General features: G+C 48.1%; 1 protein-coding gene across 3 annotated transcripts in view; it reads right to left on the reverse strand.

Moving 5' to 3' along the window:
• Positions 1-600: 600 nt before the first annotated feature.
• LIPK (lipase family member K) overlaps positions 601-27,638 on the reverse strand; it is a 42,947-nt gene continuing 15,909 nt past the window's right edge. For 2 of the 3 annotated variants that reach the window (XM_077874824.1, XM_077874823.1), the window contains 9 exons: positions 25,087-25,202; positions 23,037-23,151; positions 19,852-20,050; positions 18,451-18,560; positions 17,136-17,272; positions 10,531-10,677; positions 8,432-8,503; positions 5,773-5,844; positions 601-2,428 (listed from right to left, as the gene is read on the reverse strand). In XM_077874824.1, the coding sequence (XP_077730950.1) occupies positions 2,189-2,428; positions 5,773-5,844; positions 8,432-8,503; positions 10,531-10,677; positions 17,136-17,272; positions 18,451-18,560; positions 19,852-20,050; positions 23,037-23,151; positions 25,087-25,191 (1,197 nt within the window). In that variant the 5' untranslated portion in view covers positions 25,192-25,202 and the 3' untranslated portion in view covers positions 601-2,188. The remainder of the gene's footprint in view (positions 2,429-5,772; positions 5,845-8,431; positions 8,504-10,530; positions 10,678-17,135; positions 17,273-18,450; positions 18,561-19,851; positions 20,051-23,036; positions 23,152-25,086; positions 25,203-27,638) is intronic. The other variant, XM_077874825.1, reaches the window with a different exon arrangement.

The raw sequence follows: 27,638 nt of genomic DNA on the forward strand, positions 1-27,638 counted from the left end.
GCTTACTATGCTCAAGGATTTAAAGAAAAACATAAAGTAAGGAGGGGGTAAACAAGATATAAAAGAACCCTAACTAGGATATCTACAGATGAAGAATATTGTCTCCAAAATAGAAAGTGCACCAGATAGGATTGCAGCAGACTAGACGTTGTATATGAAAAAATTTGCGAGTATGAACACCCTCGACACTATCCAAATGGAAGCACACAGAGGGAAAACACTGGGAAAATAAATGTACAACTTCAATGACCTGTGGGTTAATAGCAAGTGGTCTAAGGTATAAATGAGAGATCCAGAGAACATGAAGGAATGAATGACATTTGGAGGGGGAAAAAAAGGTATTTGGAGAAATGAGCAAAATTTTTATGACTTTGATGAAAAGTGTAAGTCCTTAGACTCAAGAAGCCTGCTGAATTCCAAGCAGAACCCACAACAAAACCATCCCAAGGTTCGACGAAATCATATTGTTGAAAATCCACTGGTGAAAAGAGAATTTTAGAACAAAGGAAAAAAAATGTGCAGTAAGTACGAAGAAGGAGTATGAGAGCTCTAAGGGGATATAGATTTAGAAGAAAGTTTATTTATTTATTTTTTTAAATGTTTTTTTTTTCTTTAAACATTTTTTTTAAATTTATTTATGATAGTCATACAGAGAGAGAGAGAGGCAGAGACACAACAGGCAGAGGGAGAAGCAGGCTCCATGCACCGGGAGCCTGATGTGGGATTCGATCCCGGGTCTCCAGGATCGCGCCCTGGGCCAAAGGCAGGCGCCAAACTGCTGCGCCACCCAGGGATCCCTAGAAGAAAGTTTAGAAATGAAGGCAAAATACTTTCTTTACCAATCAATCCAGTTGGAGATTCTGGGGCCTCTCAAACCCGTTCTGAGGATGTACACGCGGCATCCCCGCCTCCTGGGGGACAAGTCCCACGGCCGTGCACCTTCTCCACTCGTCACTGACCGTCACGGAAACGCGAATCAGAACCTCGATGACATATCCCCTCAGGCCCCATAATTCTACTAATAAGACAAAACAGAAGTGTTGGCGAGGGCGTGGAGACGTTGGACCACCGTGCACCGTTGGTGGGAACGCAAAAGGGTGTGGCCACCGTAGGAAACGGCTTGGAAGTTCCTCAAAACATCGAAAGCAGAGCTGCCACGTGGCCCAGCAATCACACAGCCCGGTACATATTCAAAAGAATCGAAATCAGGATCTTGAAGACATACACGTGCCTCCCGACATGACCCGCAACGGCCAAGACAGGAAACCACCTAAACGTCCACTGGTGGGTGAGTGGATAAGGAAGACCTGCTTCACGCCTGCCTGTAACGGCACGTGGTTCGCCCTTATGCGAAGGCAAAGCAAAGACTTTTTCAGACAGACGCTGTGAATCGATCACCAGGAGATCCGCAAATGTTTAAGGAAGTTCATCGAAACGAGAAATAAAAAAAAAAAAAAAAGAAACGAGAAATAAGGACATAAAGGTAATGAGGAACGAGGTCTCCTCGTTAGCGACGGAGATGAGGTCAGAATCACAATAATGATAACAGTTTATTTTCGCTATTAAGGCTGGTTTGCCGTGGCTGCCAAGAAATCACAAACTTGGGGGTTCGGAAGGATGAACATCTATTTTCTCACTCTTGCATGGGGTCATCGGGCACGCAGGGCACAGCTAGTTCCTCCGCGCGGGGACTCCCCGGGTTGGCCAGGCTGCGTTCTCAGCTGGAGGCTTTACGGGGCGTGGCGGGCTCCCCAGCTCAGGATTTGGATGTGATTCGTGTCGCGGGTGTGTGTTTGCTGGTTCTGGGCCGGAGGCCGCCTACAGACCCTACGAGGCACATGGGTTCCTTGCCATGAAGGTGGCCTCCCCACGCCTGTTTAGCTCATCAGGCCCACAAGGAGACTCTCTTCTCCAGTCTGTTTAGGCGGCTTCTCGTATGATATGGTGCAACCAGGAAGCGACGTCCCGTCACCTGCGCCGTGAACGCGATCTGCCCCGGGGGTGTGACACCGTTACCTTGGCCCGTTCTGTGGGACGGACGAGGCTCAGGGCCCTCCCCGACTCCACGGGGAGAGGACTGCACCAGCACACGGACGCCGGGAGGTGGAAGTCACTAGAGGGCTCACCTTAGCGTCCGTGCGCCCCGTTATTTCAAAAATCCACTTGCTTAGAGAACGGAGAATGCTATTTAATTTTGCAAATGTTCGTCCATCAGCTCTATGAGGTCTTGGTAGATCTCCCGGGGTGCGTCCTGTCCGAGGTAAAAATCCACGTGATTGTAGTGCGGGATCAGCTTGTAATAAATAAGCCTGGTGATGTTAGGGAGGAGATTCTCAACGTCCCTAGGATCGGCCACACGGTCACGTCCTCCACTCCACACGGCGGTCGGCACTTCCATCTTGGTCACGTCGTACAAGGGAGGCGTCCGCTAGTCACGGTGGGAGACAGAGAGAGAGAAGAAACAGTTTTCACAGGGAAGCACATCATGGAAGAAACACCAACGACCAGCTGTTAAGCAAGGTCTCCAAACGCGAGACGTGTGCGCTTCGAATACGCCCAGCGATCCGCGAGCCTTAAGATGCTAAGGGTGCTTGCAAACACTTCCGCGGGAGCACTTGGGTCGTGAACAGAAACATAAGCCCGTAACCGTCTCGTCCCTGGTTTGCACTTTGGGGGGAACAGGAAAGAATCCCGGGGAAGGGGGCCCTTATTTCACGAGGATCGTCTTCCTGGTAGCCCTTGCACGGGGACTACGTCCCTTTTGAACAAAATATACGTATTTACGCGTAGGATACACGGAAATACCTCTTCCCATTTGCGGGAATCGGGGCAACGGGGATTATTGACGCTTGAGCAGACTCTCTGGGGAGCATTGAGGCCAATGGAGGACGACATCGGGAAAGGAGGCGAAGAAGGAGCAGCCCGTCCCCGAGAACGTGGCTGTGCTGTTGATGTCCGGCCCCTTCTCTCGGGTCCTGCGGCCTTCCTCGCGCAGACCCAGCCCATCCCGGCCCGTCGCCCCCTGGAGGCCCCGGGTGACCGGCAGGTGCAGCAGGCCCTCACGCTTCTGGCCTCAGTGGCCGGAGGACAGAGGCGCACACGGCACCCCGGGCCCGAGGCTCCCTGCAGCTCCCCGCCTGAGCCCCCGACAGACAGGCTGGCTTCTCCGGGACTGCGGCTCAAAGGACGCTCGCTATGAGCTAAGCACGTCCAGTCACCCCCTCAATGATGCTTTTAAAGTAAGCCTAAGAGGGAGGGGAGCGCCGAGGGCGGCATTTCATTGCCCACGTGTCGTGAGTTTACCTCCACATTTAAAAAAAAAAAAAAAGATTTGTTTATTTGAGAGCGAGAGAGCGAGCAGGCTCACGAGGGCTGGGAGGGCAGAGGGAGAGGGAGACTCTGGAGCTGACTCCCTGCCCCGCAGGCCGACCCCTGCCGGGCTCCACCGCAGGCCCTGAGGTCGCGACCTGTGCCGAAATGGGCCGGATGCTGCCCAGGTCGAGACCCCGGCGCCCCGGCCACCCCACTTTTGAGGCCAGTGAGGCCGTATATGTGTTCTGAGCCCGCCCTAGAGCTGTCTTCTGCTCCCTGCCACCGGAGCATCCTGACCAGCACCGCAACCCGCAGAGCGAACCGCGTCTTCTCGGAATTCCCGCGTGGAAACCCTAAGTCCTGACTCGGTCGTAAGTGGGGATAAGGCTTTCCTGAGGGGTCCAGGCCGCAGAGCTTATAAGGCGGGTCCCAGGCCGGGAGGCCGATGGGAAGGGGAGGAGCGCTCAGAGGAAGGAAAGGCTCCGTGCGGGGCCTCCGCCGGCCGGGAAGGCTCCTCGCCAGGACCCGCCGCTGCCCCCGAGCTGGGACCTCCGGCCTCCACGACCGCGGCCGATGGGTCATGTTGCGGCAGCCCCAGAGGTTCATGCACCTCCGCTGGGGCCCCGGGGGTGCGCTCACTCAGGCGACCAGCCCTTGGGTCCGGATGTGGTCGTGATCCCGGGGACGTGAGACCGAGCCCTGCGTGGGGCTCTGCACTCGGGTGGGGCCTGCCTGAGCGTCCCTCACCCTCTGGCCTCCTGCCGTGAGCTCCCCCCTCTCTCTTTCTCTAAAAACGAATACGGAAATAATGAACAAAGAAATCAGTAAAAAAGAAAATATATCATCATTCATTTTGGCGGCAAGATCAGGAATGAAAAGGTTATGTGGGGCAGCCCGGGTGGCTCAGCGATTCAGCGCCGCCTTGAGCCCGGGCCCGTGACCCCAGGGTCCTGAGATCAAGTCCTGCATCGGGCTCCCTGCATGGAGCCTGCTTCTCCCTCTGCCTGGGTCTCTGCCTCTCTCTCTGGGTCTCTCATGAATAAATAAACAAATATTAAAAAAAAAAGTAAAGGTTACATGGACAAGGGGGCAGAGCTGTTGGCACCTGTCACCTTGGCCTGGAGGTTTCCTAGAGCAGGGGTGTGGGGGGCTGGGGGGGCCCGGCCGCCCCGAGGGCACCGAGCACCCGAGCAGGGGCTGAGCTCTGTCGCGGGGAGCTCACAGCAGGACGAAGAGGCTGGGATGGGGGTGCGGGGGAGGGACAGCCCGGGGACGGGACCGAGGAGCGGGCTCGGGGGTCTGGGTGCAGATGGCAGGCCCAGGGAGGGCAGCGCGAAAACAGACGTGGCAACCAGGATGCCGGCGAGACACCGCGGCTTGGGGCCAAGATTTTTTTTTTTTTTTTTTAACATTCTTAGTAGTAACGGGTCGGTGATCGCATCGCTCATCCCGCGTGCCCCGTTTGTGGTCACCACGTACGCTTGGGGCACAGGGGTTTGCTTTCTGCACATGCACGTTGTTCCCTCTCAGTCTGGGGCCTTCCACACCCCCCAGGGTGCTGAGCCTCAGGCTCGTCTGTGCACGCGAGCGGCCCTGCTTCTGAGGAGCTGCGGGCTCGGCGGGAAACCCGGAGGCGCGGCCGGCCCGGCGCACCAGGTGGGCTCTGCAGTCACTTGCTCCTGCCCGACAGGCTTTGGTTGCAAGGGTGGTGGGCCCTGGGGTGCAGGGGGTGGGTCTGCGGGGGGTCGGTGTCCAGAGGGAGCCCGACCGTCCGGGGGCAAAAGCCAGGGCCGCAGTGCAAACGTGCTGCTGGAGTCGCCAGTGTCCCCGCCCCGACTTGACCCATGTGTCCTTGGTGACCGCTAGTTTCGTTTGGGCTCAGTCCCCTTGCACGGAGCCGAATCACGTATGGTTGGATCCCTTATGAACACGGGAAAGAAGAGCAACACACCTCACGCTGCCATTTAACACAGAACTCTGGTTCCGACGGCGTGGGTGACCGACACGCCGTTCCCTGACGGACAGCGGTACTTCTCCCCAAGAGTGGCATTTCTGTCCGCTTTATCTTTGATCATCCATAGATCGTTTGTTTTTTGTTTAAATGAGTCGTAGATGTCATCCCAAAGAATGGTCCCCAAAGTGCTGAGCTTCTTTTTTTTCCATTTCTTTTCTTTTTTTTTTTTTTTTTTTGGAGAAGGAACAAGGGCAGTGGAAGAGGAATGGATGTAAAATCCGGGAACACCTGGGTGACACTCTGACCCGTTAGCAGCTAAATACTGCGGACAATGGACTTGGACTTCTCTGCGGAAGCGAAGGCGGTGCCATTGGCCTTGTAGGGTCACAGTGAGGATCCCGGGGAACGACTCGGAACCCGGCCAGACACCCCGATGGACTCAAGTACGGGGCGTGGGGCCGCGGCTCAGTGGGCCGACCCTGCGTGCTTAGCGGCGCCACCTGTACCTGGTGGAAGTGCCTCATGTTCTGAGCGGGGTTTCCCCAGTCAAAAGCTTGGAAGAGACCGGAATTCGCAGCCTGGGGAAGACAGAAACAGAAAAGGGTCACGATGCTGACGTGCGAAATCCGTGAACGCAGAGGCTGAGCCACCGCCCACGGCCTCCGGGCGCAGGAGCCAGAAGCCAACGGGATGGTGAACCAGCTCGCAGAGCCGCCTTCTCATCCCCCCGCCCACGCTTCTCCCCCGAAAATGCTCAGACGGCAGCGTCTCTAAGGGACCCAAAGCCGTGCGGAGAGACGCTTACAGGGACGCCTGAGCCAAGGTTTCCTGGACATCATAGTTCCAAAAATTTTAGTATTTTTTCAAAAGGCACCTGCTGTGCATCTCCTGCCTTGAAAGGTGGCTGTTTTATTTTATTATTCTTTATTTTTTTAAAGATTTTATGTATTTATTCATGAGACACCCAGAGAGAGAGAGAGGCAGAGACGCAGGCAGAGGGAGAAGCAGGCTCCATGCAGGGAGCCCGAGGCAGGACTCGATTCCGGGACCCTGGGGTCACGGCCTGGGCCGAAGGCAGATGCTCAACCGCGCAGCCACCCGGGCGTCCCCAAAAGTGACTGTTTTAATGTACAAACGGCCTCCTTGTCAGGTGTCTAGGATGTTATGACCATATTCCCCACTCTCAACTATTTTTGTTGCTATTGAAAGGAACGTTGGGCGAGAGCACCGTCGGGGCCTCCACGTGGGGCGGGCGCCGCTCCTCCCGAGGGGTCCACGCAGCTCGCCCCTGTCGCCAGGGAGGGGGCACAGGCCCAGCCTCTGACACACCGCACTGCCCACTTTTGCATTTTAATGTTTAGACCTCGGCTATTAGGATGCAAGCGTTCACCCCGCACTGCACCCGGGGTTCCTTCCACCGGGACCTGCCCCTTACATCGGAGGGAGGAGGCAGGAGACGTTCGCATGTGCCCCAGGCGCCTCGCGAGGTGATGCTCAGGCTCTTCCAAGGGGTTTTGTGGGTTTTGTTTAATTTTCAGTCTCAGATCTTTTTTTTTTTTTTTTTTTTTTGCACGCCCAGCGATTGAATCCTGATTTTCAGCTTAAGACTCTCTCCATCCGGGTGTGACGGACCGAGGTAATAGTGTGCCGCGGCTGCAATTCTGCAGGTTGGCAGCATCGGGAAGCAGAGCGCGGACCCGTCGGGCCGTCGGCTGCCGCAGCAAGCGGACCCGGAGTGAGCGCAGGCTTCCCCGGGTCGTGCGTCTCTCAGCAAGTCACCTGTCTCCCGAGTTCTCGTCTGTGACACGGGAGTGGTAACATGCTCCTCGTGGGGGTGGGGGGCGGTCAGACAGGGTAACGCAAAGCAGGTAAAATGACACAGAAAGTGGGAACGCTGGGGACGCTCAGAACCCGTCCTCACGGATATGACCACTGCCGTCATCGTCGCCCTTGCCTTAGCCGTGTGCGTGGCCCGCGACCACATCTTCCACCTCCTCCCGACGCATCCTCCTGGTTCTGTCCTCAAGACGACTTCGTGTCACAGGAGGAGAGAGCTATTGAAGAGCAGCCCGCTGCGAGGTGTGTAAGGGACAGGCGGGGACGTTTGTGGAACGGGGGTCCCCATGCCCTCCCCGGAAGCCTGTTTACCAGAATCCGGTGAGACCGAGTGAAGCCACCCGCATGAGTAGACGTGGAGTTTGAGGCCGTGCCCACCGCGGACTCCCTGCCTCCTCCCTGGAGGAGGCCCTACGTCCTGAGCATCCTCCTTCCTGCAGGAATTCGGAGGCTTACCTCCTGGGCGGGTGGGACTCTGCCCCGGGGTTCGGAAGTCCTCAGACCATCGACAGCAGCGCCCCTCAGCCGTGAAGCACGGAACCCGCTTATTAGGGTGTGGGATAAAGTGCAAATTCCTGGGGATCCCAGGTGCACTCAGTCTCTGGAAAGATCTTTTGTCTCCCCTTCCCTGCCCGCTCCCCAAACACACACACTCATACTTGGCGACTCCAGGGATGCATGGGGGGCTCGTGGTGGAGCCTCTACCCTTGGCTCAGGGCGTGATCCCGGGGTCCCGGGATCGAGTCCCGCATCGGGGGTCCCTGCATGGAGCCTGCTTCTCCCCCTGCCTGGGTCTCTGCCTCTCTCTCTGTGTCTCTCATGAATAAATAAGTAAAATCTCTAAACGATAAAAAAAAGGCGACTCCAATTGGATTTGACGTATCTCTGAACTTGCTGGGTGTTGAGTAAAGCGGTAGGACCAGAAAAACCTCAAGCCGAGGGCGTGCACGGCCAGACACCACTGACCCAGCGCGGCCCCTCTCTAAGGCCTCGTTTGCTCACAGTGAAGCACGACCTGCACGGCCTGGAATGGCCCGCGGGGGTACGGGGATGAGCAGGTCCTTCCGGAGCCGCTTGTGTCATGGTGTAGAAGGTTCTCTTAGAACTGAGGACCTTCCAAAAGAGGACATACGAGCTTTCCCTAGAAAAGGCGGTTTGGGGCAAATCCGGAAGCCAGAGTTGGGTCGGAACACGCGGGAAGCAGCCAGTACTGAGGGCGACAGGGGCAGCGAGGAGGGCGGGAGGCGAGCGGGAGCGGCAGCGCGGCTTTGGGCTCTCGGAGCTGCTCCTCCGGCCTGCGCGGCTCCCCGGCCGGGAAGGGGCACCCACCTGCGCCCAGTGCAGCATGTTCTGGACGGACGTTCCCGCGGAGCTCTGCGCCAGGTAAACATCCAAGCGACTCTGCAAAGTAAAGAGAGGACTTGTCACCCGGAGCCCACCCTAGGACCGCGGGTGCACCTGAGGGTTCTCGCTCTCCGGGGAATAAGCACGTCCCCGCTTGGGCCAGGCCCGTCCTGTGCAGCCTTCACGGAGGCCCGAGGACAGCCTGCTGGTCGAACATGCTAACACCCCTTTTCTCTCCGGCCTCACCTCGGACAGGTCCCTGCGACCTTGCTCACCCTGCATCAAGTCCCCAAGCACATGGCAAGCGGGCGGTTTATCACGAGACATGGAAAAAAAGATCTGAATGTTTCCTTTGCTTTCTGGTTTAAACGCCGTAGTAAATACTCCACGGGGCTCCCTGAAAGTTGGTGGAACATAATCCTCCCAGTATTACGACCTCCATTAACATTCAGACTTTTTCTGAATTAAAAAAAAAAAAAAAAAAAAAAAAAAAAAAGGTTTTTTTCACATTTTCCACTGCTTTTTTTTTTTTTTTTAGTATACAAAAGAGTTATATTTTTCCACCAAAGTGAGTGTAGAAACATCATGGCGCTTAAGAAAAAGGGGTGGGGGGATCCCTGGATGGCTCAGCGTTTTAGCACCTGCCTTCCGCCCGGGGTGTGATCCCAGAGTCCCGGGATCGAGTCCCACGTCAGGGTCCTTGCATGGAGCCTGCTTCTCCCTCTGCCTGTGTCTCTGCCTCTCTCTCTGTGTCTATCATAAATAAATAAATAAATAAATAAATAAATAAATAAATAATAAATAAATAAATAACATTCTAAAAAAAAGACAACACCCCACAACCCCCATGAGCTACCCAAGCCGACTGAATCAAGACCAAAATCTCTAGGGTTGAGTTCTGGACGTGTGTATGCCTTCAGGGCTCCACAGACTCTACACGTGCACCCCTGCCTATCCTCCACTAAAATAAACATCCTTGCAGAAACTGTAATACCCCACAGGATGGTCCCCAACAGTGGGGGGGAAAAGAGGGCAATCTGACTGCACAAATGTACAACGGAGGCCCTCGGTGAAGGTTCAAGGGCGTCCTGACCCGAAGTCTTCCTTGAGCAGACTCTTAGGCCATGTCAAGAGGGTGCTTTTGAAATTGTCTCCATTGAGTTTGCTTACATGGTTTTTTGTTTGTTTGTTTGTTTGTTTTTTGCTTAAAGGTTTTTACTTCGCTTTGCCCACCTGATAGGCTTCCATGTAAGCGATGGGCGATCCCAACTGCACCGGTGGCTGAGACCGGAGGGAAGGAACATGAAATCCGGTGCTAAGCCTAGCTTCCCATACACCGCCTTTTATGAATCTTGCACCAAAGCAAGACAAGTGTTAATCAGTGTTTTCCACTAACAGAGGGAGACGAGGCTGTGGGCAGAAGTCTGTGAGGGAGGCGGACACCATTTTTAGCTTTGTCCTGCTTCCTCTCTGGCTGGGGGGGGGGTAGACAGTGGCTCCCCCCTTCTCCCTCCCACTCTCTGGGTCAGCTCGTGGTAACTGGGGAAGAAAAGATTTCAGCTGGAGAGGACTCGCCAGGAAGCCCAGCTACTCCCCTCTCAGTGGCCCCTGAACCGCGAGCCCGTACCGGTCACTGGAAAGCCGTCCCTTCATCCCTCTGGGTTACAGAAGTAAGTGGTTCCCATGATGACTATTTCCAAACCACTTGTGAAAAAATGGAAAACTGGCTTAAAAAATACAGATGCCCGAGCTTACTCCCCGAAATCCCGCCTCAGTAGGTCTGAGCGAGGGCCTAGGTGCAGCGAGATAGATTCCTAAAGCTCAGCCTTTGGTAAGCAAGGGGTTTTCCAAGGGGGCACGTAGGCCAACAGCAAGCGTTGGGGAGGATGCTCAGGGCCTAGCGCTCTTCTCAGGTCCACCTGGTGGACTCCCCAGCGTTGGTTGGAAACCACCAACCCGTAACTTCAGTTCAGGAGACCCCAAAAAGGCGCTCGAGATGTGGTTTCCACGCGATTCAGGACAAGCTCTCCTCACTTCTGCGCAACAAAACAATCCGTGCCTTGGATCCAACTACTTACGCATACCATGTTTAAGTTTTTCGGATCAAATCCACTCAACTCGAATAGGAAGTTGCTGCAAATGTGACGAAAGAGCTTCCGGCTGCACACCTTTGTGGCAATGAATTGGTCAAAAAACGTATGAGGGTAGAACATCTTGTCGCCAAATAACGCCTGCAAATTAATAAGCTACCGTCAGATCTCACAGATGTGGATGTCGAGTGGGGAAAGGGAGACAAGGACTGCACCGTGGTGACCCCTGCCTGGTGCCGGTCCTCAGTGACACACGGAGGCCGGTTAGATTTTGTCTTCGGTTTTCCCAACACACCCTGGTGGTCTTCCCAACTCTCCTCTGGATGCCTTTTTCCCAAGATCGTCTACTTGGGGGTGTTTTTGGAATGACTCCTGAGAAAGTGGTCCCCGTAGGAGATCGTCAGGGCTTTGGAGTCAGGGGTACCTTGCTTCGATTCTGGACTCCGTCTCTTAGGCCTCCAGGAAGTATTTAATTCCCATTATCCAGAACTTTCTCAAGCATGAAGCGGAAGATTAATACGCAGCATGTTGCACTGCTGTGAAGACAATCGGCCACGCTTCAAGGTGCCTACTGCAGTTTCTAGACCCTAGTAAACGTCCCCAAACAATAACGACTCTGATAATTGAAGAACGATACTAAATGAGCCACTTCTTCCAAAATCTTTCAACAAAGTCCCCCAGAGGCAAAAGCCCAACCTCCCCCAAACGGATCTCTACTAGTGGAGTTTCAGGCCACGTTGCCATTTAGTTGAACTTTACCTTCTGAGTGTTAGGAATCCCTTCAAATTGGAACGTGAATTCATATCTAATTCCTGGGCATAGAAGACAAATCTTGCCTTTGTCTCACAATAACTAGTTTTATCATCTCGGGATAATATACCAGATGCAGAGATGAAAAGGCATATTTTATAATGATTTTATTTATTTATTAGAGAGAGAGAGAGAATGAGTAGGAGGAGGGCAGAGGAGGCAAGCAGACTCCCCTCTAAGCACAGAGCCTGGCGCAGCTCGATCCCAGGACCCTGAGATCCCGATGGGAGCCAAGGGCAGACGGTTAACTGACTGAGCCACCCAGGAGCCGCCCCTGACAAGATATTCCTTGATTCTTAAAACTTTTGGAAACATCTGTTTACTGTAATAAACACTGGCGTATCTTTCTCCTGGAATCCTTCATCGACAGCCAGTTACAACCAAAGACCAATCATAATGAGCATTTATCTTTATTTGCGCTAATGCATGACGAGATCTCACCCTCTGTTAAACTCGAGCCAGTAAATTCCTACTGGGTATGGTTGGTGGAATTCTGAGTTTGAAAAGTGGTTACTCTATATGGTCAAAGGTCATCTTCATTTAACGGGATATTTGGTATCTGTGGAATATCGATAGAATCTACGACGTATCGTGACTTCATACGCCCATTCCTGCCAGAAAGAGAGGCTGCAAGGTGTTAATCTAGTTCACACCATATTTCTTTAGGTCTGGAAGGCAGTAGTCAGCCACGGCAGACGTAATCTGAGTCATTCCGGCCTCTCATTCATTTTGTCACAATCACTGGGACCCTTCAACGATCTACTACGTAATGGATTTAACCTACTTATCAAATCGTAACTCTCTGTGTGTAGCCGTCTACGTGATAATAATTAATTAGCAGCCACAGACACATGAAGTCAACTTTTTTTTTAAAAAAAGAGTGGCTTCCTCTTCCTTTTTAGAAAGATTTTTTAAAAATTTCAAACAATTTTTCTGTTTTTTTTCCATTCTACTAAGAGAATTTATTTTTTATTATTTTTTTAATAATAAATTTATTTTTTATTGGTGTTCAATTTGCCAACATACAGAATAACACCCAGTGCTCATCCCGTCAAGGAAGGAGAGAAAGCATGTGCACGAGTGGTGGGGGGAGGAGCAGAGGGAGAGGGAGAGAGAATCTTTTTTTTTTTTAAATAAATTTATTTTTTATTGGTGTTCAATTTGTCAACATACAGAATACCACCCAGTGGAGAGAGAATCTTAAGCAGATTCCACGCCCAGTGTGGAGCCCCCCGAGGGGCTCGATCTCACGACCCTAAGATACTGACGGGAGCTGAAATCAAGAGCTGGACGCTCAACCCAGCGAGCCACCTTAAAGATTCCATTTTAAAGTAACGTGGGGCTTGAACTCACAACCCGGAGATCGAGAGACACAAGCTCTTCCGACTGAGCCGGCCAGGAGCCCCTGAACGTACTTTTCCAAAGAAAGTTTGCATCTATTCTATGTGCTCAAGTGTGACCATCTAAACAGGCTAGCACACGGGTAAGTGATTAAAATAGAAAGAAGGGTCTGATTCTAATTAGTGAACTTTTATTTTTCACCACCAGTATCTTCATCATCCACACTTGGCAGAAAATCCACGTGAGAGGGAAGTGCCAGTTCGTAGACGTGACCGACCATCAACGTACGATGTGAAGAAGGAGGTCACATCTGCCACGAAGGGCCTTTGCTCTTTGTCCTGGCAGCTGGTGGTGAAAGAGCCTGGAGGCCTCTGACTTCACTCTACCTCCACCCGTGCACGTGTGATGCAGCAAAATGACCACATGTCAACCCAGGACAGGTAATGGCTCCTTCATCCTTCCCTCAAGAGAGGGTGGTAGCGCAGGCAGCTGGCCACACATGGCGAGGTACACAGGACTTGGAGGCTGTGATTCCCAGTTAGATCTGGAGGGGGCGTGCTCGTTACGTACGATTCTCCCATCAGCTCTTCCAGTAGCTGAATTTAAGGTTTCCCTTCCTGGGTACGGGGCCCCAGGCCAGGTCACATGGCTTGCCAAGCAGAACATGGGCTGGATGCAGCTCTCAACGGCCTGCCGAGCTGGGCACCATGGATCCAGAAAGGTGGGGAAATAGCTACGTAATGGAAAGAGCACCGACCAGAGAGGGCCTGGCAGATCTGGGTTCAAATTCTGGCTCCACTACCCGTTAGCTGGGTCACGTGGGACTGGACGCTTAGCCTCTTGGAGCTTTAGGTTCTTCTTTTAAGGAATGAAGACAGGGCACCTGGTGGCTCAGTCGGTTAAGGGTCCAATCTCGATCTCGGCTCAGATCATGATCTCAGGGCTGTGAGATCAAGGTTCGCCTCAAGCTGTGCGCTGAGTGTGGAGCCTGTTTGGGATCCTCCCTCTCTCTCTGTCCCACCCCCTTCTCTCTCTTAAAAAAAAAAAGGAAATGAAGACAACACGGACCATCCTTACGTTATAGATAACATGTAAAGAGCAAAGGGTCAAAGCAAGCTGTAGGTCAGAAAAAAGAGAGAGAACATAAATGCCCAGGGGCAAACAAGGGGTGGGGGGGAGGAGCAATTGGCAAGCAGTCCTGTTGGCACCAAGTGCTGAGCCTTTGAATCTAAAGCAAATTCAATGAATAAAACTAGACAATATTCACCAGGCACCTGCGATAGGCTAGATGTGATGCTTCAACTACAGCATCTCAAACATGTATGGTCTCAGCGAATCTCCCAAACCACTTGAATCGTACGCATCTTGCACTCATTCATTCATTCATTTTCAACTTTACTGAGGAATAATCGACACTGTAAGATGTGAAACGTCTAATAAATGAAAGTTGGTGCGCTTTGACCTACGTCTCCCATTTCCGCCTCCTGTAGCCTTCAGTGACCACCATTCCATTCTCCTTTTTGGTAAAATTGTTTTTTTTTTTTAAATATTAGATTCTACATGTAAATGATTCAGTACAGTGTTTGTCTTTCTCTGTCTGGCTTATTTCATTTAGCGTCACGCTCCCTAGTTTCATTCATGGTGCATGTGGGCTGTATTTCTTGATTTTCTTTTGACCTTTTCATGTTCTTTAAAATTTTCCATTTTAATTTGTCTATTCTGTTTGTCACAGGGGCTACACGAATTGGCATTTCTGCCAACAGCACATAAGGGTTGACTTTTCTCAACATCCTCGCCAACACTTGTTATTTCTTATCTTTTTTTTTGATAATAGTCACCTAGTAAGTGTGGGACAATACCCCACTGTGGTTTTGGTTTGGATTTTCCTGATGATGAGTGGCATTGAGCATCTTTCCATGTACCTATTGGTCATTTGCATGTCTTCTTTGGAAAAATGTGCATTCTTGTCCTTTGCCCATTTTAAAATTCAATTTCTTGCTTTTTGGCCATTGAAATGTATAAGCTTTTTATATATTTTGGTTATTAACCCCTTATCAGATGCATGGTTTGCCAATACTTTCTCCCATTCTATAGGTTGCATTTTCAACATATTGATCGTTCCCTTTGCTGTGCCGAAGCTTTTTAGTTAATCCCGTTTGCTTAATTTTGCTTTTATTGCCTGTACTATTGGTGTCTTATCCAGAAAGCCTTTGGCAAGAACAATGTCAAGGAGCTTTTCCCCTATGTTTTCTTCTAGGAGTTTTATGGTTTCATGGTCTTCAGGGTAAATCTTTAATCCATTTTGAGTTAATTTTTTGTGAGTGGTGTAACATAGGGGTTCATTTTCATTCTTTTGCATGTGGCCTTCCAGTTATCCTACCACTATGTATGGAAGAGACTGTCTTTTCCCCATTGTGTGTTCATAGCATCTTTGTCAAAGATTAGTTGACCATAAGTATGGGTTTATTTCTGGCTTCCTATTCTATCCCACTGGTCTATGTACCTGTCTTTTTTTTTTTTTTTCAACTTTTTTTTATTTATGATAGTCATACAGAGAGAGAGAGAGAGAGGCAGAGACATAGGCAGAGGGAGAAGCAGGCTCCATGCACCGGGAGCCCGACGTGGGATTCGATCCCGGGTCTCCAGGATCGCGCCCTGGGCCAAAGGCAGGCGCCAAACCGCTGCGCCACCCAGGGATCCCTGTACCTGTCTTTTAAAATTATTTTTATTTTATTTTATTTTTTAAAAAAGATTTTATATATTTATTCATGAGGGACACACAGAGAGAGGCACAGACACAGGCAGAGGGAGAAGCAGACTCCCTGTGGGGAGCCCAATGTGGGACTCGATCCCGGGACTCCAGGGTCACGCCCTGAGCTGAAGGCAGATACTCAACCACTGATCCACCCAGGAGACCCTATTACCTGTTCTCATGCTAGTATGATACTGTTCTGATTACTATAGTTTTTAATAGAGTTTGAAATCAGGAAGTGTGATGGTGATGCCTCCACTTTTGTTCTACTTTCACAAGATTGGTTGGTCTATTTGGGGTGTTTGTATCTCCACGTAAATTTTAGGATAGTTTTTTTTTCTATTTCCATAAAAATTGCCATTGGAATTTTGATAGGGAGAGCCCTGGATCTGCAGTTCACTCTGGGTTGTATGGACACATTAGTGATACTAATCCCCCCAATCCATGGACACAGGGTATCTTTTTATTTATTTGTTTCTGTTTTTTTCTGGGTTGTATAGGTATGAGATTGAATCACTATAGGCTAATTTACTTATTTCTCACAAGCTAGAATCCCTGACTTCTATAAAAATGGTCTTACTTTCGTCTGGCTTAATTGAAGTCACTGGACACAACGATCAGTGTTAGCTGCCATGGGGGAAGCCCTTGTCAACATGTAAGAGGAAAACACACTAAGCCACATGGACCAATTCACTTCAGTTGAGTAACTGGCCAGATTAGTTAGCCGTCAGCTTGCAGAGAGAATCTGGAGTTCGGGATGTTGCCCAGATTTTGAGGAGCTGACAGGCTGAGCGTCTGTGAAGTGTGGGCAGTTGAGTAGGGTTGGACTTTCAGTGGGTGGTGCAGTTGGTTAAAGATCCGCCTCTTGCTTTCAGCTCAGGTCATGATCTCAGGGTTGTGAGATCGAACCCTGCATAGGGCTCTGTGCTCAGCAGGGAGTCTGCTTCACATTCCCTCTTCCTCTCCCTCTGCCCTTCCTGCTCATGCTCACTCTCTTTCTTTCTCTCTCTAAAATAAATACATTAATCTTAAAAAAAAGTTGGGCTTTCAGTGATGGGGGAAAGTATGTTCTAGGCAAACCATGACAGCAATGAGCAGCTGACATTTATTAAAAGCTTATAATTAAATATAATTTTATTAAGACCAGGTGCAAGACCTGGTTCTAAGGGATCCACATGTCTGAACTCAATCCTCACAGCAGCCCTATGAGTAGGAACTATCATTATCCCCACTTTAAGGATGAAGGAAAAGATTCACAAAACATTTATGATCTTGACCAGATTCACCCAGCCAGCTAGGATCCAACCCCACGCCGTCTGCTCCATGCTGTGACCTTAACAGTAGTTACAAAGATCCATATTGCTCCTCAAAAACCAAGGGCCACTAGAGAGAAACTTAACCTACTAGGTTAAACAAATCAATCAACTCAACATTTGCTTTCTCTGTGAGTTGTGGAATGACATAGGATGGAAGCCCTGATGTAGATTTAGACAACAATGTCGGATGGTATCCGAGTGAGCTCTCTGAACCCTCTTGGTAAAATCCCATCACCGGTAGCTCTACATGGACACCTTAGATCTGTTATAGCCTCAGAAGCATGTAAAATGTCATTTGTCTAAGGTTCTCTTCTCTTGAAATCAGTGAAAATAGAGCTCGTTTTAGTTACTACATATTTAAACTTGGAGAAGTCACATACCTTGACTACTTCCCTGGAAAGAGTTGTAAATTTTTTCAGAGGACTCTGGGTGTATTTCACTGTGATGACTGGAGCCAATGCAAAAAATATCTTAATCCTTTTAGCCAGCTCTGGATTTGTAGAGAATGCTATGAAGGCTGAAAGGGAAGAACACGTTAGTTTATAGATTTAAAACAATTTCATTCATCGTAAATGATAACAAAAGTAATCACATTAAGAACAATAATGACAGAAACTAAAAGAACAACTCAGAGTAAGTACCATTTGTAGGGAAGAATTTCCTAAACTTCTCAAGGATACAACTGGCTAATTCAAAACACAGTGACTTTCCTGTCCCTGGAGAATTTAAGTCTACTCGTAGACAGTGTTGCAGAAGGGGTTCAAATACGCATTGTGGGGCACGTCTAGGTAAACCCCGAGGGCCATGCTCCCTTGACCGTACTTGGTAATATCAGACAGCACTGGGTTGCAATTTGGGCTTCCTATTCACGGGCTGCGGGACGTCTCTTAGTTTTCTCAATTTGCACACGTGGAAAATAGAATCCTTAGAGGAGGATTCTTCTGAAGGTTGAATTACCCGTGTCTGTAACTGAAGGTATTATTTGGCGTTCTCACCATTCGAGAGGATTTCCAGATTCAGCCACTTGTAAGATGTGGATGATAATGGTCTCAAGTGCTTGTGGGTTGCAATGAGGGACACACGGAAGCTGCATGGCATAGAGACCTACTCTACGCCAGGAGCCTGATTAGGATCCAGGGAGAGAACAGGGACTGGTGGAGATGTTCTTGGCATCGTTGGGGTGGCTAGCTACGTGGGGAGCAGGGAAGGGAACAAATGCCTCACGGCATTGTCAGCACGGCCCACTGATCTCTAGCCCAACCCGATCCCCGTGCCTCTGGGAACTAAAGGAAGCATGGATTGTGGCATATGACCTCCATGCTTTGTCATTCTCTGCTTTCCTTTTGATGTCCTCCTCATTAGACAGCAAGCTCTTTAAGGGAAAGACCTGTATCATTTTTATCTCAGCCGTCCCAGCCTCTAAACCCGAGTCTGGCGACTATGCGTGTGTGTGGTGTACACACGCGAATCATTCCCTCACCCTCCGGCTTATCCATCAATTTCCAAATTCAGTCCTGGGACAGCAGAAATCCTTGTTGTCATCCTGGTTTTATTTACCCTTCGGAAAGCGGTCAGAAGAAATATTTTCCCAGCTCAAGTCTTCAAGCTAGAGGATGCCCAGAAAGAAGAAGTTTTGAGCCCTTCATGAATATGGAAGGTCCTGGGACACTCAGATCACCCCTGCCCCAAACACACCTATGGTGGTGCCTTGGGAGTGGCCCACGTAATAGAGTTGCTCTTGTCCTGTTTTCTCCAAGATAAAATTGATTGTGGCCGGGAGATCATAGTTAGCCATCTCGTCCAAGCTGTCAAAGAGAAAGAACAACACAGTCGGAAGAAGAAGAAAAAGGCAAAAGAACATCATCTCACTGTCAGGCCTGCGACGGTTAAGCACTTACAGCAGACAGAGATACCTGGCTTTTTGTTGACTTAAGACTAGAGTCTATTTAGAGCATTAGGCGTCTCTGCAACTTTGGAGGATGCCACCTTGATTGCAAGAGTAACATGGTTAAGAGATGAGAATTAGAAAAATCCGCTTTGCAAAGGCCCACAGAGGATTTTCCTACAAGGCTCATCATCATTCACTTAATTATAGATCAGATTTACCAAACTCCCTTGAAAAGAACAATACCTGCAGTGCTTATTTTCAAAGCAGATTTGTTGACGTCGGCCCAGACCCACCGAACCCGAATTTCTGGGGAAGAGGTCTGGTGATCCGTGTATTTATCAATCACCTCAACTGCTTTGGTTCTGGTCACAGCCAGGAAATACTCTCCAGGGAATCAAGGTGATACTTGTAATCATGCCAGGACACGATTGCCCTGGGTGTGGACTTAGGAAATACCAAATGGCTTCTAGGAAGAAGGAGGGATGAAGTCAAGGCACGAGGGCTTTAGTGACCTTCCAGGCACGCTTCCCAGCTCTGGCGGCCCATAAGGGTTGGCCCCGGGATGCAGCAGGTGCGGCTTTTAGAGCAGAACCGGCCGGGGCATCCTTCTATGGTCAGGCTTTCTCTCTATTTCCCCAGGACCTGAGTCCAGGGACCCGTCTTGGCCCTGCCAGCCTGTGATTTACTCGCAACCTCGGCAGACGGACATTTGGGGCGTCATCTGTGCAGAGTCCCCCCAATCCAGGCTGACTCTTGGCTTATCATGAGCGTCTGGTTCTCAAAAATTGCACCCAGAACCTAGGTTCTGGTCCTATGTCCCTTTCAGTTTCAGTTTTCCTTTTTAGCAAGCACACCAGGTAAACGTCCTTTGGGGTTGACACAGGCAAAGCGGTTGGTATTGCTGGAAGTCACCTTTCTAAACGTGATCTTTGCTTTCGAGGCTCTTTTCCTTTGCACACACAGCAACAAGTGGGGTTTCTAAAATGAACAGCAATGCCACGAATAAGGGCATTTCTCCAGAGCCTGTGAAGAAAGCCTGGGTAGGGAGACGTGTGTTTCATTCTAGTGGATTCTACCGGTGAACATGTGCAGGAAGGGGCAAGGCAGCGGGAGCTCAGCCACACACATGAACAATGCCCCTGTTTGACTGTACGAGACAACAATCGTATAAGTGGCGACTGGCTCTGTGTGAGTCCGGAGCTTCTTACCTGAAGGCCCAGTACTCTCGAGACTTGGGGGATACCTTCAGGTGTCTTCTGGACCAGGTGTTTCCCCGGCTGTTCCCCATCCACACGTCATAACCGAAATCTGCCAGAAGGAAAGCCAAGCTGTTGTTGGGGAGGTTGCAGATCCAGTTAGTGGCAGACGCGATCAAGCCGTGCTGCAAATACACAACAGGCCTCGGAGCTGAAAAACACGCGGGCACCAAGAGCTTCATGACTGGACTCCTCCGTGTCTACAAGCCCCTCTCCGTCCCAGCTGCCTCTGCGGCAGAGCAGAGGGGATGGCTGAAATCGGCCCCAGGCTACCCTGCCTTTGCGTCCTGTGTCAACTTACTTGGGGGACTTAACTGTCTTCTCATGTCCTGTGTGTCTCTTTGTAAAATCTGGATTAATTATAATGTTTTATGCTGTGCTGCAGGCCCTGGAGTCGGGCCGTACTCGCTCAAAGTCTGTGCTGCGACACATCAACCCCTTTGTGCCTCAGTTAGCTTATCTGTATAATGAGCCCTAATAAGAAATGCTACCTCCAATGTAGTCATAAGAATTAAATTAGAATTAAAATCCATAGGGGAGCCTGGGTGGCTCAGTCAGGTGAGCAGCTGACTGTTGACTGTGGCTCAGGTCATCATCTCAGGGCCCTGGGATCGAGCCCTACGTTGCGCTCTGAGCTCAGCAGGGAAACTGTTTCAGGTTCTCTCTTTCCCTTTGCTCCTTTGCTCTTTCCCCCCTCATTCTCTCTATCTCTCTCCCTCTCTCTCTCTAAAATAAATAAATAAATATTTAAAAAGAATGGTAAAAAATAATAAAATAATATTGTATCATTATGATATTATATCGTAAATATAATATATTATTATATCATATTATAATAAAATAATATTAATAAAAATAGTAAAATAATAAAAGACTATCCAGCATAGTAAATTCTTTCTCTATTATTATTATTATTCATATCAATAACATTTTACTTCTCAAGAAGCATGTGATTACAAAACTACATTTTTCTCAAGGTAATAACAGAAACATTAAAAACGCCATTTTTGAATATCGACCGAGCGCCAGGCAGTGGGCTAGATTTTACACACGCTGCATCATTTAATTCACATTGTCAGAAAGCAGAAAAACAAAATGCAAGACGCTCAGTGAAATGTTACACAATGTAAAATTGTGAACTTTATATACAAAAATCCTGTTCACAATGAGGAATTGGAATAGCTGGACTGAGAAAGCAGGGAAATGGAGTTGAGACACAGGAAAGAGAGAGAAAGCGACCACTTTCCCGACTTTTACAAACAGTTTGTGGTGCTGGGCTGGCACCCAGGGCCCTCGGCTGCCTCGCGGGGCCAGCGCCGGAGGTCAGGCTGGCTACCACTGGCCCCTGGAGAGCCCTCGGCCACCCCGACGCAGGAACTGGGTCTGTGTCCATTTCAGGCACCCAGTGGCTCAGGAGTGGAGCATCCACCTCTGGCTCAGGCCGTGACCCCGGGTCCTGGGATCGAGTCCCACATCCGGCTCCCCACAGGGAGCCTGCTTCTCCCTCTGCCTGGGTCTCTGCCTCTCTCGGTGTCTCCATGAATAAATATATAAAATCCTAAAAAAATAAGGTCTATGTCCATTCTACCTTTGAAGGAAATAGGAAGAAGAGCTGTTACCAATTCCGCTAAATTATCGCCCAAGCGTGGTCACCGGCCGTGGGCCCCCTGTGATCCGGGCCCCGCAGCCTCTGTCTATACCTCAGCGGGCCACCTCATGCCTCTTGGCAGCTAGCTGGCAGAGCTGGAATAGAAGTTTGGGCCAAGGGGATCCGTGGGTGGCGCAGCGGTTTGGCGCCTGCCTTTGGCCCAGGGCGCGATCCTGGAGACCCTGGATCGAATCCCACGTCGGGCTCCCGGTGCATGGAGCCTGCTTCTCCCTCTGCCTGTGTCTCTGCCTCTCTCTCTCTCTCTCTGTGACTCTCATAAATAAATAAATAAAAAAAATTAAAAAAAAAAAAAGAAGTTTGGGCCAAGTTCTCACGAGGATGTCCACAGGCACTGGAGTTCTCCGGGGGGATGGTTGGTTCTATAAGGTCAACGACATCTCTCTCTCTCTTTCGGAATCTAGATTTTCCTCCTTACATGATTAACCATTCGGATGCCGGGAAGTTGTGTTATAAAGACTCCTAGGTGGCAGAGGGGCCGAGAGACGAGAGAGGAAAGCAAACAGTCCTTGCCAGGCGGATTCCCCTTTTCTCCACGGGGATCAAGCTGCATCACAGGAGCTAGAATCAGCTCATTAATTAAGCTTAAGTATAGCACTAATCAGATTTACTTAAAACCTGAAGTCCCGATGACTTAAGGACTAATTACAAACAAAGTAAGTTGGAAAGCTGTCATGGCGGCGGAAGCCAAAGAGGGTGATCATGGCCAAGCCTGAACTTGAGGCTGAGAGAAGTTTTCAGATGAGAGCAGAACCTGGAGGCCAAGTTGAGAGATGTTGGCGATTGGCTGGATATAGGAAGCGAGGGAGAAAAAGACATCGAGATGCCGCCGAGGGCCTGGTTGTTACGCCCGAAGAGGGTATCTCTAGAACAAGACCAGGTTTTCCTTTGTGTGATTTTCTTTTTTGGAGGGACAAAGTGATGGAGGAAAGTAAGACTAGATAAACAGTGTACAGTGGACCTTTGAACGACATGGTCCACTTAGATGTGGGGTTCTTTGACAAATACAGTGCTATAAATGTCCTTTCTATTCCTTACGGTTTTCTTAACGGTTTCTTTTCTCTACCGACTTCACTGTAAGAACAGAGTATATGATACGCATAACGTACAAGATATGTATTCATTGACTGTTTACGTTACGGATAAAGCTTCTGGTCAACATTGGGCTATTAGTAGTTAAATCTGGGGCGAGTCAAAAGTTCTATGTGAGTTTTCAGCTGCTTGCAGTAGGGATAGCGTATCCCTAACTCCTCTACTGTTTGATCCAACTGCGTATCTAAACGCTTTGAAGACTCCAAAGGATCCCAGAAGAGAAATGAAGCAGGACCAGTAGAGGTGAAGAGTTTCTTCCTCTAGTGGAAAAGACCAGGCTCTATTTCAGAACGAAAGCTGCCCAGCTGCCCTCAGCACACCTAGGAATTATTCTGCTCTGCTTTAGGCGTTATTCTTTCCATAACGAAACAAACCCTACTTTTTCTTGGACATCGTCTTCCACGAGGAATCCTGTAAATTCCGAGGACATAACCATCTTCGGTCACGACGTCATACTCTTCATGAGGGTAACCCCAGTAGGAAATAATCTGACTCTGAAAAGAAGAGAGGAAAAGAGACACATCCATGATGTCGGCTCTTGGTTTTTATGCCTACGTTGCAATGTACTTTAAGTTGTACGACTGACTGTTCAACGATGTACTGGGACAGAATGTATATGGCAGGAAAATCAGGATCACTTGAGGAGGGTTTAGAAGAAGTTGCATGCAGAGGCATGGGGACGTTTGCCTGGCTTGGTATTATTGATGCATCTGGGTTCGTTCCCAAACGTTTGGAAAAAAATTGTATGGTCATAATGAGGGAAACCGTGAAAGACTGTGAAGGACCCTGTGACTAGTAACAATTTACATGCCCAACAAGCCTTTGAGATGGGATTACACCCATTAAAGTGGAGAAAACAGAGTTTCAGCAAGATGAAGACTCTACCCGAGATTGTCCACTAGGAAGAGAATATGACAACATCAGAGCCGAAATAAGTTCAGCTCCAAAGCTCATGTCTTTACCACAGGATTGTGCAGTTGCCCATGCAAGGTGCACGACAGGTGTGCACATATTACGGGGCTATTTAAAGGGGGTGGTTATGAGCCTAGACTCTAGAGACAAACCATATGGCATCGAAATCTAGTTCTTTCTCAGCTGCGCAACTTTGGGCAAGTTATTTAACCTTTTTGTTCCTCAACTGTAAAATAAAAATAATACGAGTATCTCTTCACAGATTTGTACTGAGGATTATACATAAAGTGTCTAGAATAATGCCTGGCACAAAATAAATGCTCTGTCGATGTGTATTATTCTTAGTATCTTTATAGAATAGTTAAGAGCCGAAAAGCGCCCAGAACAGGAAGAAAGAGAATGTGTGTGAATATGAGAACAAGAGGGAAGTTTTGATATGGAGACATATCGTCACGGACTGTGGGTTCGGCACCGTAGGAGGTTCGGGGTACCTGCTGCTTACTGTGGAGAGAGGAACGACAGGAGACGCTAATTAAACTGTGACACTTTCATTCTTATGGTTCTAACACAAACTTGGCTTGGGGGGAGGCCAGCAGTGGTGCACCATGTATACAAGAAAATGGGATAGCCCGTTGGGATGAGGCCCAAGGTAGAAATTGGTCATTTGACTTTTCTTTTTTCTTTTGTTTTGTTTCACTTTTTCTTTCTTTCTTTCTTTCTTTCTTTCTTTCTTTCTTTCTTTCTTTCTTTCTTCTTTCTTCTTTTTTCTCTTTCTTTTCCTTCCTTCCTTCCTTCTTCCCTCCCTCCCTCCCTCCCTCCCTCCCTCCCTCCCTCCCTCCCTCCTTTCCTTCCTTCCTTCCTTCCTTCCTTCCTTCCTTCCTTCCTTCCTTCCTTCCTCTTTTGACTAGCACTATCCCATTCCACTCTATTCCATTCCATTTTTTATATAAATTTTTGCATTAAGATACTTTCAGTTCAAAACTTCGAAACCATGTCTGGCTTATTAAACTAAAAAAATAAACCTGATACAACTCATAAATTTAAGAAATTGTTCTAGAAAAAGCTTTAGGGAGAATGCAAGGAAATTCTGTAGAGGTCATCTGTATGAACTCATGAAACTTCTGTTCAGGAAACCACCATCAGATGGTAGCTCAAACCACCAGAAAAGTGAATATTACTGCCCCAACTTGGCTTAAGTCTTTCAAAGTTTAAATTAGGGACCCCTGGGTGGCTCCTGGGGTCCCGGGATTGAGTCCCACATTGGGCTTCCTGCATGGAGCCTGCTTCTCCCTCTGCCTGTGTCTCTGCCTCTCCTTCTGTATTTCTCATGAATAAATAAATAAAATCTTTAAAAAAATTTAAATTAGCAACTTTCAGCTCCTGGTTAGCCATGCCAGGGAATAGGGGAGCAAGCAGATTTAGTCAATGTAGAACTGGGTGTAGACAAGCACACCAATTATATCTAATTGATGATAAATTAATAATTTCTTAATGTTTTTTCTTAATGAAAGACTTACAATATTCATATTAGCTTCAGGATTTGTGATACTCTCTTTCTTGTGATAACCATATATAGGTCCAAGAAGAAGCATCCAGTATGCTGCTGCTAACAGCTGCCACATTTGCGGTCTGCCTGGGAAAGGAAATATTAATACATTTGTCATCAAAGAGAATTCTACAAATGAACTTTGATGTAATCATTCTATAATACGACTGCAGGAGAGAGTAGAAACATACTTCTAGGTTGTGCTTTAGCCAGCAATAAACTTAATATTCAAGACTCATTCCATGAAAAATCTGAAATTATGAATTTTAGTAAGAAAAGAAAGAATGAAGGGAGGAATGAGGGGAAGAAGGAAAGAAGGAAGAAATCAACATCAAATAAGTCTCTAATAGATAGCTGGACAAAAGAAGGGAATGTAGAATTTGCAGAGAAAGAAATATAATGGCCAATATATTAATAAAGCACATTTAGTATCTCCAGTTATCAAGTAAATTGATTCCTTTTTTTTTTCTGATCATGGGACTAAGCATTGACACACCTTTATGGAGACAAATTTATTAACATGTCTTACAAATTTAAAAATATCCATACTTTTCACTCAATAATTCTGTTTCCAGCAGTCTATCCAAAAAGAAAAATAATATACATAATAATAAAGAAATAAATATTATAGAATCATTCCTGATCATATATCTTAAAATAGTGAAATTTACCAAGTAAGAGATTGATAAAATAAATTATGGGAGAATGGTATTTAGCCACCAAGTATAATGTTCATATGTGTTATGTGAAATCTCTATTATAGAATATTAAGGGAAAAGCAAAGTAAGTTGTGTACATATTTTAATTTCACTGACAAAACAAATGATAAAGAGGAAAGAAAAAGACTAAGTGTCACCTGCCAAGCCCCTCGTGATTGACCTCTAGAGCTGACCTTGACTGCCCACGTACATGTACCCACCTACTGTCGTCCCACATTTTCCTTAAGTTCTTTTTTCTAGTTTATCTCTTCACTCAGAAAAAAACATGAGGGGCACAGCATCCCATGATGGAAACCAGAACTACCTCGCAAGCAATAATGAGGGGAAGAGCTCTGGTGGCCTAGAGCATCCAGGCTGGTTTGAGCTCAACCACAGATCACGCCTGTGCAGATGGACCATGGAGTGACCCACAGTTACCTCGACCTCATTATAATACCAAAATCTCCTCCCGAGGAGGAGTGCAACCCTATTGACATAGCATGCAATGTGTGTAGAGGCATAGCTCCTTCCCACCCAGCTCGACCTTACCCCTGCCTACACATCGGATGACAAGGCTCCTCTATCTGAATATTCATTCTAACCCTGAATAAAAGGAACCCACCCACCCACCTTTGCTGGGAAGTCCCACCTTCGGAAGTGGTCCCCCCGCCATCTGTTTATTTGCTGCAAATAAAGTTTCCTTCGTGCTACCACTCCAGGTGCTGTGGTTTCTATCTGTGACTCACCAAGGAGAACACTCCACATTAGGTCGGTTACATAAATGCCAAATTTTATTTACTTTTATTTTTTTTAAATGATGGTGAATATGTGGGTGATTATTTTCTCATTTTCCAGGACTTGCCATGCTTCATAATTTTTTTAGATCCAGTATTACGTTATCATAAGAAAGTTACTTTTCAAATAGAAAATTGTCAAATTATGGGAGAGAAAAGATGATTATATTCCCCATTTGGCTTTGAAACCACCTAAGTTTAGGAACACCTGGATGGCTCAGTGGTTGAGCGTCTGCCTTCGGCTCAGGGAGTGACCCCGGGGTCCTGGGATCGAGTCCCACATCAGGTTCCCTGCAGGGAGCCTGCTTCTTTGCCTGTGTCTCGCCTCTCTCTCTGTGTGTGTCTCATGAATAAATAAAATCTTAAAAAAAGAAAAGAAACCACTTAAATATAAAAGCAAAGAACAAGAAAACGACCATAAATAACATAGGGTGACTCTTTGCAGGAGACCTCCCATTCACTACCGTCTTTACAAAGTGGAGATCTTCAAATTATGTTGGAAAACACACTCTAATAATGCATAATACTCTGCTAATACATTCTTTTTTTTTTTTCAATATAAGACATGGTAAGTCTCAACCTGTAGGAAATGGATTTTTCAGAAGATGCCTCCAGTATTGTTCTAGAAAATTCCATGAATTTCTCTCTTGGCTTCCTCAGGGTCATAAACTCTGTTGACCATGTGTATTAATATAATTAGCATATCATAATTAATATGATCAATGGAGTATATATACTTTATATTAATGTAATATATTTATATATAACTCATATTGATTGATAGAGCTTAATTCTGGTGAATCACATTGGTAGAGATAACACCACCAATAGTGATAATTATGATTACTAGTGCAACTATCCATTAGGCACCTATTATGTGCTAAGTTAGGTACCAGACACACATGACCTCATTTTAGTCTCAAAATGATCCCAAAGGATAAGAAATATATCTCCATTTTATTTCAAATGAGACTGGGTCTTAAAGAGTCAAGTCATTTCCCTGGAGTCTGGCTCTTGTTGCCAGGCTCTGA

The sequence above is a fragment of the Canis aureus genome, chromosome 27 (genome assembly GCF_053574225.1).
Source record: "Canis aureus isolate CA01 chromosome 27, VMU_Caureus_v.1.0, whole genome shotgun sequence".
NCBI lineage: Eukaryota > Metazoa > Chordata > Mammalia > Carnivora > Canidae > Canis > Canis aureus.